The 11265-nt window shown below is 49.1% G+C and overlaps 1 protein-coding gene across 1 annotated transcript; it reads left to right on the plus strand.

The window, feature by feature from the left end:
* Window positions 1-322: 322 nt before the first annotated feature.
* LOC141930685 (acrosin-like) lies at window positions 323-2914 on the plus strand. The gene is made up of 5 exons (XM_074841887.1): window positions 323-561; window positions 874-1071; window positions 1407-1672; window positions 1934-2079; window positions 2558-2914. The coding sequence occupies exons 1-5, from the start codon at window positions 476-478 to the stop codon at window positions 2912-2914; spliced, it is 1053 nt and encodes a 350-aa protein (XP_074697988.1). The 5' UTR covers window positions 323-475.
* The last annotated feature ends 8351 nt before the right edge of the window (window positions 2915-11265 follow it).

An 11265-nucleotide genomic window follows, 5' to 3' on the forward strand; every position in this document is an offset into this window, starting at 1 on the left:
GTAACCAGATCGGCTCTGCAACACCCAAAAGTGCGTACTGCCTGTAGTAGTCACGTTCTCTGGTGTATGTTTGTTGGGAAGGACCTGGTGGCAAAGGGCTGCAGAGAGCAGGGGGCAGTGAACTCCCCCAAGAGGCTGTGGTGCCACACTGGGTTTTTTCCTGCTCGCCATTGGCAGGCGGTGCTGGGGGCCGACGCTGCTGCCTGCCACAGGGCCTGCACACCCCGTCCCGCAAGCCGAGCATTCAGCGGGGTCTGTCGGGGGTGTCCGATCCCAGCTTCTGCCTCCCCTCCTGCTTGGAAACCCCCATGTTTTCCCCCCCCGCCCCTAGAGACCACCGTGCCCAGCCCCCGGAACCAGCGACACTGTGACATCAGCCCCGTTGCCAAGGGCACCACCGGCACCGCGAGCCCTGTGGGCACTCTGTCAGCTGCTGCACTGGTGGTGACAAGCCCTCGGTTCTGGCAGCTGGCACATGCCGCTGGCAGCGATGCGTTTGCTCCCGCTCCTCATCCTGCTGGCCCTGTGCTGGCCTGCGCACGGCGCCTGGGACAGCTGTGGGTAAGTGGCCGAGGCTCTGGGAGGGAGCTTGGCAACCTGATGGGGTTCCCTGGAGGGTGCCTGCTTGTCCCCCGTGGCCACACCACGGCTTCCTCAGCCCCATGCGGGAGCCTCAGCTCCTCGCAGCACCCGGGCTGCTGGCACAACTCGCCTGCGGGGCTAAAGCAGAAACGGGGGCGGCCGCCCACCCACCCCACGGGGCTCCGTGGCCTCACTGTCCATGCAGCACCTCGTGGGGAGGGCAGACGGCTGACCTTCAGCCGGGACAGCAGCGAGCCATAGAGCAGGACGGTGATGAGTTTCTGGTTACAGGACCTGCGGGCTGCGGCCCATGGCTGCTCACTCCGGCACCTCGCGCGTCGTGGGGGGCACAGATGCCCAGCCAGGGGCCTGGCCCTGGATCGTGAGCATCCAGGATCCCTACGCAGCAGGCACGGGGCACATATGCGGAGGGTCCCTCATCAGCCCTCAGTGGGTCCTCACAGCAGCCCACTGCTTCATCAAGGCCAGGTAAGGAGGGCCAGGAATGGGGATATCCCCCCAGCACTCGCAGGTGCCCCGTCCGCAGCATCACGTGCTACTCCCGTCCCCTTTTCTTGCGGTACACCCAGTGCCTGGGCACTGCAGAGCCTGGCTGAGAGGCTGCTCAGGAGAGGGCTGGGCTCCTGCCACGGCTTCCTACAGCCTCCAGCTCGACACGCCATGAGCCCAAGGCATGCAGGGGCAGTCGCAGCTTCCGTAGTGTGCTTTCCTCTCCCCCATGTGAAGCAGGGGGCAGGGAACTGCTGGGCTGCTGCAGCATGTGGCTCCTCTCCCTCTGAGCCCTCTCCCCATCTGCCTTCCAGGCACATCACCATGTGGCGCGTGGTGATCGGGGCCACCCAGTTGACTCATCTGGGCCCGGAGGCCCAAGTGCGCAACATTAAACGGCTTCTGGTTCACGAACACTACAGTAGTATCTCGGAGGAGAACGATATTGCGCTGCTGGAGTTGGACCAGCCTGTCCAGTGCAGCTACTACGTACAGCTCGCCTGCGTGCCCGACGCCTCCCTGCGAGTGTCCAAGCTGACGACCTGCTACGTTAGTGGCTGGGGGTCCACGACGGCGAGAGGTGAGTTCCCAAAAGTGCTCGTTTCCCGAGTGCGAGCTTGGCACACGGGGGAGGTGGGCTTGGCTTCCTGACAGCAGGGCTGAGAGCCAGAGTGCAGCTGCGGGGTCGTGTGCCCATAGAGAGATGGGCCTGGCCCAGGGCCCATGGCCAGACAGAAGGGCAACGCCGGTGCAAAGCCAAGCCCCAGGGAAGGGCTCACCCAGACAGGGCAGGAGACCTGGCAACGAGCTGCTGGGTGTTAATTCCTTTCTGTGCTCACAGCCGCAGGATCAACGGATGTCCTGCAGGAGGCCAAGGTTCACCTCATCAACGTCCGCCTCTGCAACAGCAGCCGGTGGTACGCAGGGGCCGTCCACCCCCACAACCTGTGTGCTGGCTACCCGCAGGGCGGCATCGACACCTGCCAGGTAGGAGCCTGCGACAAGGCAGCGCCCAGCGGCACAGGCAGCCCCGGTACAGCCGCCCAGACACACCCCGGCACGGCCTTTGCCTGGCAAGTCGCCCTCCCACCACTGGGTCCCCACCGCTGGCGGGGCTCACCTCCCCTTCCCCAGCTGCAGGCCCTTGCCCAGGGTCCCACTTGTCCCGGGACTCTGCCCAGAAAGCCCATCCAGCGCTCCTGGCAGCCCTGAGGTCCAGATCCCAATCCCAAAACATCCCTCTTGCACACAACCAGCATCGCTGTGCAGAGATGCGAGAGAGCCCTACCCCACAGGCTTACTACCCTCTCCCTGACAAGGTGCTGCAGGCCTCAGCACTGAGCAGAGCCTCTCTGTGCAGCGGATGCAGCCCTGGCAGGTGCTGGCAGAGAGCCAGGGAGCCAGCCCTAGTGCTGCCAGTGGCCACCCGACACCACCTGAACCCTCCCTCTCTCCTCTGCTGCAGGGTGACAGCGGTGGTCCTCTTGTCTGCAAAGATAAGAATGCTGACCACTTCTGGCTTGTTGGGGTGACCAGCTGGGGGAAAGGCTGCGCAAGAGCAAAACAGCCTGGAGTCTACACCTCCACTCAGCACTTTTATGATTGGATCTTGGTGCAGATGGGGCTGCACCCAGCAGCAACGGCTACTCCAACGCCACGGCCAGTCTTCACATCAACACCCTTTCAGAAGCCGAGGCCAACAACGCAAACGGGCAGCTCTACGCCCTGTCCATTTCCACGCCAGAAGCTGGCGGAATTCTTTAAGCTGCTGCAGGAGCTCCTGCAGGGCCTGTGGGGGAAAGAGGCTCCAGCAGCAGCATGAGCAGGACCCAGCTCAAGCTGCAGCGCACCGCGACCATCTGCTGGGGCACTGCCTGCTGATCCAAAGGCAGCCTCAGTGTCAAAGGCTGCTCGGTCCTGCCCACACACACAAACGCTCCAGTTGAGCATTCCAGTTGTTGAAATAAAGTTGCTGGTTTTCACCATGCTGCAGTCCAATTCAGTCTCCTGTGCAAGGCAAAGATTCCATGCCCGGCACCTGCAAAATGAGGCTGCAGGCAGCCAGGTCGGGCACAAAGGGAAAGAGTCACTCCGAAGGGCTGGTCAGAGGGGAGGGTGAGGGTGCGGTGGAAGAGGGGGGTGAAAGGTCTTGGGGACAGCAGTTGGAAACGCAAAGTGTCTTACGCCGGCTACTGGTGGGACCCTTGTGTGTGTGTGTGTGTGTGCGTGCGTGTGCACAATGCACCAGTGAACTTGAAACTGGACTCCATCATGACACAGGAGACACAGATCTGGAAAGACCCACGGTTTGCCCCGATGACTGGGTAAGGAGCTTGACATCCAGCCATGGATATTACATGGACTTAATTTCCATTCCGTTAGTTGAGGAATCTCTGCACGTGCTGTGCTTATGAATCGAGGGAGTGAAGGTGTGTTTATGTTTTGCTAGTAAACATCCAATCCTGATCATCTGGAAAGGCAGAAAAGGACTGGCCTGTGCTCATGTTTATGTAAGCGGTGGGTACGAGTACATGGGCGCTGGTAAAGGCATCGCTCTGCCTGTGTCAATCTGTTTTGCCGTTCACATTAATTGTGTAACTCTGTGTGTGTGTTTGTTTACGCGCTCTTTGGACGCAGCAGAACGTGGGAACAGCAGCAGCCACATCCATCAGACTGGGACAGGAGAAGCCTCCGGGGTGTGAGAGTCCACCGGTGGGACCGGAGAGTCCACCAGCTCTCGTGGACCTGAAAGGAGAAATCCCCCGTGTTCAGAAGTCTGCTGGATCTGGCTGCTCTGTAACAGAACGGGGAAGGGGGCCCAATGAAACTCTGCAGCAGAGACGATGGTGTGGACAGAGAGGCAGCAGTGCCTGGGCTGTGGAAGCAATGGGGAGGGCTGGCAGCTGGACTGGCACTGGACAGTCACTGGGCTGCCTGCTAACAAAAGGGCAGGAAGGATGCAAGCTCAAAGCTTTATAAAAAAAGTGATTTGGTGTTTGTTTTCTCCAGTAGGTACCATTAAAGCATCTGGGCAGGACCCTTCCCTGCAGGCCCAAGAATGGCTTAGCTCTCCTGGCAAGCTTTGCCTTGAAGCAGCATGCAGTAACAGCTCAAAGTTTTGATAGCCAGCCAGCCTGTATGCTGGCACAGGAGGATGAGTCCAGATGATCCCCCTGTTCCCACAGAAGCCACAGCTGAAGTAGTTCACACTCCAGACGCTGGCCCGTGAGCCCTGCCCAGGCAGCCGCTCCCTACCTCTTTGGGAGAAGCTGGATTAACTGTTCTGCAGACTGGGCCTCTTCATTTCCTAGTCTGGGTGGAACACAGCAAACAAAGACAAGGCACAGGACTCTCCTGAGCAGTGTCCACTCACACATAGAACACTAAGAATTCACCTACACACAGGTTCTGTCTACAATACGGCTGTAACACCACATCCATATGCCTCAGTCCTCCGGCACAGTCCGTGCGATCCGTGCATTCAAGGCTGGCTTGACACATCCTACAGGAAAGGCTTTTATTAGGCAAGATCTATCATGCCCCAAACCACACCCCTGAACCAAATGAACTTCCCTAGACTGCAGTGGGAGCCCAGACACCTTCTTCAGGTGGACACACCTCGTCATAGCTGCCATGATTTCTACCATGAATGCCAGCAAGGAAGCCCATGTCTGACACTGTACTGATGGAGAACAGCAGGAGGCTGGTCCTGAGGGTATGTGTTCTCTCGCTGATGCTGAGCAGAAAGCATTATGCACTCTGACAGCATGCAGGAGACAGACCACAACCCAGATGACAACAATAATGAGTGCCTAGCTGTCGTTCCTGAGAGGAGGGAATCATCCAGTGATCCGCAGAGGAAGGTGAACAGCTTTGCCAGCAGGTCTGTTTAGACACTGTAGCCCAGAGAAGTACCACAGAACCCTGCAGGCCGAATTACCAATACAAAGGCAGTTACTGACTGTATGGGGGAGGGGAGCCACATAACAGGTTATGCTCCTTTTCCATCAAGACATCCTGCAATTTTTATCTAGGTACTGCTCCAATCAGCTTTTGAGTTCTTGCTGGGGGAAATGGGCAGTGGGGTAAGGACAGAGTTGGAAGGACATCGCTTGAATAAAATTTAAATGGATCAAATCAGTATTTTTAATTGCTAGCAAAACAAAGAAAAGAACCTGTAAGACAGCATGCAAGGTCAGTAGAGGACCCAGCTATTCATCTGGCAAAATACAGCCCTGAAAGACTAAGACTCAAGAACTCATCTGGACCTAACAGATGTATGACATTCCTTCTCAGCCAGGTCAGAATCCTGAGATGTTGAAAGAAGATATCACTGGAAGAGACAAGAAATACAAGGCAGAGTAATCATAAAAAGCACTATACAGGAGAAGTGTCAGCTGGGACTGTTATTTGTCAAACTCCCCCAGATCACAGCTGTGACACTACCCTTACCGTGACACAAGCAGGACCCTTATGGTAATAGGTGCATGGGTGCTCTGGAACCTCTCCTGCCCAGCCGTGTCCCAGAAGTCTGTACACACAAAAACCAAGCTTAGAACGACACAACTTCCCAAGCCCTGCGTTCCTCACAACTTAAAGCCAGGATGCAAAGTCCAGTCCACCTACTCAGGGTCACAAATTAGGTTTCACCTCACTGATCTGAAAGATTCCAGGGCTGAGATTATGCAAAACTAGGGCCTTTTCTTAGCCAGGCTTAGCTATGAGTAGTGCAGACACTGAACATCGCTATAAACATACTAGCAAAAGAGAAGTCATCAGTAGACATGACTTGTAAAGGATAGTAAGACAGAGCTCGTCAAAAGTGCAAAGAGTGATAACAATATACGATACTTTATCACTAGAGATGACAACAGGAAACAACATCTAAACGTCTTGAAACAGCTTGATTTCTGACACAGTGATAAATAGCCAGGTGCCTGCCATGGGAATTGTTCCCTCTCCTTTCACAGGCAGGAGTGGCCTTGGGAGGGGAAGCATTTCCTCCAAACTGCCCGGGCAGGGGAAGGGAAGGTGATCGCTGCTGTAGGGCTCGTTCTCTTCAGATCTGATCAAAACACACTGGTATTTTGACCATTTAATGTAAAGAGCTGTGAATCACGGTAGTCTTCTTGTTGTGGTCCTCAGAATCCTGACACTGTGGTCAAATCAAGTTATATTTTCACCCTTCCCAGACTATTAACCCAATCCCAGAATATCGTCAGTGCAACGAACTCTGTATTACCTTATTCATTTAGACCCACAAGATGATATGGCTTAGAGACATAGAATCAATCCACAGAACAAAAAAAAAGGCATTGTGCGATGCTAATCCCCTTCAGCAAAGAGCAGATTAAAAAACCTCCACAGAGTACATGGCTGCTTTTTGTCCCTTCATGATTTTAGTAGATTTGTTTTCTTCCATTACAGATAGCAGACACTCTGTTCTACAAAGTGTCCCAAACACCCTACATTTTGGTGGGAGGGTTGCTGAGGGGATCAGGGATGAAGGACAGAAATCTACAGGCAGTGAAGCTTCATTAATTCCACTAATCACAGACCAATTTGTTTACAGGAAAGTTTTGTGGTTTGTTTGTTGTTTGCCTTACAAGGGTGAACAGGTGTCCTAATATCTTCTGTGTGTGGAGTAACAGAGGAGCAGCCACTACTGAGAGCGCTCTGCTCAGCCTCAATTCATGAATGGAAAAGTGATTCTGCATTCGACAGCAAGGATAAAACGGAATCCTGCTGTTCAGTGGGAGACAGAATCTAAGTATCCTGTAATATAGTTTGCTACATCACCACATGTCAGGCTTGACTTTCCTAATTTACACCAGTAAGTTCTTACAGAAGAATAAATCTTTTCAACTCAAGGCTTCTGATTTACACCAGGGCAAATGGAAGTGCAGGAGGCCCTTCTTATCCTAATAAAATGTGTCAGCTACTGTTAAATGCAGTAATGGCAGATACAATAACATGTTAGTATTGTATTGCAAGATAACAATATCAGCACTGGATTGAAAGGGGAAATCAGTTACTGTTTGTTGTTGCCATTTACACCACCATTCTCAAAAATCAATTAATTGGTTGCAGTGCTCTCCAATGCCAGCTGCTTTTTAATTAAAAGAATGAATCAAACCACTACTAAAAAGAAATCAGAAGCACCCACTTTGGGGAAAAAGTTTTCAAAGGATGGCTTTAACATACGCTATTGCGTTCAATTTTAGGTGATACAAGGCCACACAGAAGGTATAATTTCCTTCAGTAAAGTCACACCTGAAACTATATGGGGAGTGTTTTTTCTCCTTCCGTTTCCAGATTCTTCCATGGTACAAGGGTGTTTGGCCGCAGATACATAGTTTGTAGAAGACAGTGTCAACAAAACACCAATCACAATGCAAAGACCCCTTGTCTAAATGATTCTCATTAACATTTTAAAAAAAAATTATTCCGTTTTTAAACAAAGATAGCCAGTTTAAAGGTGTTTGGGCTAGAGCTTTCAGCACTATTCTCATTTTCAAGCTGAAGTGCCCTCTGCTGGCCACGATTCCAGGTGCCTTTGCTCATACATTTCGTATGGAACTTTTTCTAAACATCAAACTTCGTTAGAAGAGGGCAGACTCCTATAACAATATATCATTTAACTGTTGAAAATGATTTTCCTTTTTACATCAACAGGATCTGCATTGGGGGAAATTATAAAGGGCATTTAAAATTTGCGCCAAGAATCGAAACCTCGTTAGCTTTGCTCAGGTGCTCTGATTCTGTGGATAGATGACAGGCAGGTGAATGAAGAAGAGAACAGCAAAACAGGTGGACCAGTGCTACAAACACAAAAGAGAAGATTAAATGTGATGGAACAGAGACTGCAGAAGAGATTCAGCATGGAGATTCAAGAAGAGAGAGCATACAAAATCCATCCAGGAACTAAACCGTTAGGCAGCTACATCCTTCCTCTTCTCCATACTGCAAAATGTAGTTGCTAAAGGGTTTGTGCAGGTTTTGGCTGTCACAGCATTCAGAACGACAAAGACAGAGGGGCTAAACCCAAATATACAGGGGAAAAGACCCCCCAAACATTCAAAGAGGTTTTGGAAGAGAAAGTATATCCTGGATCAGTGGAGAAAGGGACAAAGAACACAAGTGACCTCAAATTCAGGTCCAAGATGCACTAGGAGAAAAGAAAGTTAGATATCATTTGAAGGGGAAAAAAAATAAATTAAAAAGTCAATAAAACCAGACTTTCCATTTGGCTAAATTAGATTTCAGCCCTGAACTTACCTAGGATGGTGAGGTCAGATTTCTCCACATCATTTCTCTGGTCAGCAGATGGGTAGGTCATCCTTTATTTCTCCTTCTGAACCTTCTCTCAATCTACAGATGCCTGTAGACTCGAGAGCTGCTTCCTCCGATTCCCTGGCGCTTTGCAGCAATCTAGTTCTTCAGAGCTCAGCGGGGGTAACAGGAGACTTGTCTGTCTTTGAGGACAGAGGACAGCTTCAGCCAAAGAATGTTAGCTTTGTGAAGCAGCAGTAAACTCCTGAGAGGTACCTGCCTGGACCCGAGGAAGAACAAATTACTCCCGAGCTGTTCCATCTTTTCCTGCTCTTACCTTGCCATCCAGATGCTTCGTGAGGAAAACAACGCAGAGGAGACATGTTTTCTTTCCCTTATATATTACAAGCCAAAAATGTGCATTTTTTTTAGGATAGGGTGTTTCTCTGGTAGAGATGAACAACAGCACTGAGGTAGTAAGAAGGATCTGTAATGCTGAGAACCACAATTAAAACTTAAAACTGATCTCAGGCTGCCCCTATAAATCTTTCATCTTTCTTACCATTATCATTAGTTAGACTTGTATAATAAAACAAATATCATCTTTCAAAGGGCAGGTGGAGAAATCAGGTTTCATGCTTGCTAACTGAAAGACCTGATAAAGGAGACAAAGTATTAAGATGCATCCAGATCATTAAGTCTTTGTCTTCAAAGGATTTTCGTCATTAGCAAGTTACTTTTCATAGAATTTTTGGGTGCATGTTGAAAATATTTTATTGCCTTCACATTTAACATGAAGCTCAAACACTACAGAAAACTAATTTTCAGTGTTTCGCTAAATCTAAAGCAGTTTTAGGCTATTAGGATCAGTCTCCTAGTGCATTACATGAACTTTAATGTCATCAGTGAGAGGGGGGAGGGATAATCAGGCTTAATAGGCTTAGCCAAAATACAGCCACTGGCATTCAACCACATGCCGATAGTTGCCAGCTTTCTGGATCTCTGAGGCTACTGCACCATCTCCAACGCTACTGTACGATAAATCAACTTTTTAAAAATGTAGCCATAGAACCAAGGTCAAACTGATATCCCCATAGCTAAAATGACCTTGCAATAATCAAAAGATGAACAGGTACCCTTCATTTTTCTGCTGAATTTAGACATGCACATAAAAAGATACTCATTTTAGTTCTGCTTTTCTAGCAATAGGTGGCACTATCAAATGCCACTTTCATAATTATCTACTGTTGCACCATAGCATTCTATATTCCAGTGGAAGAACAGCAAGGAACATGGCTGAGGTTATTTTTCTTTCTGCTTCCCCTAAACAGAACAGAAAATGCACCTTGCAGTTGTTTTGTTTTCTGTTTTAAACTGTAATCATGCTCAAATACATTTTTACACCAGTTAGAAACTTGAGAGAAATATGTTATTGGGTTTTAGAGTATGCTACTTTAGACAAGTGGCAAGCAGATAAACATGCTCCATGCTCCACCAATCTCTATGCTAATATTAATATTTTTAAAAATCATGGTTTTAAAAATAGATGTTCTGTCAGCACTTTCAACCACCTTTTTGTGACCTGTTAAAGTACATAATATCACTACTTTTCCCCTCAATTTCCATATTTTCCCAGATTTGTAGATAATACACACGGTTCACAAATAACACATCTTCTTAGCTTGCAAAAGAAGCACTCTGCTACTCTTCCCCTTCAACTTGTTGACCACCTTTCTCTCTCTTCTTTCTCCAAACTCACCAGTTTCGTTCTCTGTGCAACTGCCCGTGCTGCACCTTTCCTTCTCCTGCTCCAGGCATGCTGGCTCTGCAGGCCTGAGTTCAGAAAGATGCTTAACAGCTGCAGCACAGAGTCAGAACCCTGAGCTCAGTATTTTTGAGGCTGATCATGTACAAAACATTGTTTTGGAGATTTGCCACTTCTCCAGTGTAATTTTTGAAGCCCCAACTCTCATAGAACACGCTTCTCACCCGAGCTGTTTGCATAAGGGATAGACTTCATAAGAAAGAAAAGTATACCAGACTAAGTCTCTTTTGGATTTGAATTTCTTTTGTTTCAAAGTAAAATGCGCTGGAAGCCCAGAAAAAACTTCTGTTTGTCTCAAAGCAAGGAAAGAATTAAACACCAAAGCTGTTTTCTGAAGTCTTTGGGTTATTATGGCAAAAGCATCAAATCGGTCTTAAAATTGCTACGTGCCATTAGGCAACCTTCTACTTTCTCCACAGATCAGCCACTTCCCTGCAATTTCACAGCACTGTCTAAGGCAAAGTGTGCCCAGACTGCACCGACAGTGAGCTGACACGACACACTTCATGTTCCATTGCCCACTGTCCTTAGCTGTTGGTGACTCAACTGCTGTTCCCACAGAATAACGACACACTTGGCCTCTGCCTGTGACTCACGTGTTGCTACAGGGCTTCTTTTAACTGAAACACACAGCGTGTACTTTCTGTTTTGGAGCAACAGCCAAACATGTGGTAGAGAACTTATGTACAATGCACACAGTGACAAACAGACGGCATCCTAGGAGGAAAAAAAAGGATTTCAATAGATTTTTAAAAAAGTTTTTAATTTACAGTGCAAGTTAAAGGATGCAAACCAAGCAATAAAGCAGATACAACTGACTGTTCTTTTAGAATTGAAAGAAACACTTAAGTGATATTTCTCATTAGCTACATCATTTAAGGTTCATCTTAATTTAGTCCATGGACTGCAAGATTAGAGGATCAATCTTGTCTCTGTTGGTGTAAATGGCCGTGTTTGCTGTGGCTTTAGTCAGTCAGGGTTATTCCTGACTCCAGTGATTTACATAACACCAGACAGAATGTTTTTCCTTTGTTGCCACAGCAATTCACCTGCTACAGGTTCTGCAGTTTTGGGGG

The sequence above is a fragment of the Strix aluco genome, chromosome 16 (genome assembly GCF_031877795.1).
Source record: "Strix aluco isolate bStrAlu1 chromosome 16, bStrAlu1.hap1, whole genome shotgun sequence".
NCBI classification, from domain to species: Eukaryota; Metazoa; Chordata; class Aves; order Strigiformes; family Strigidae; genus Strix; species Strix aluco.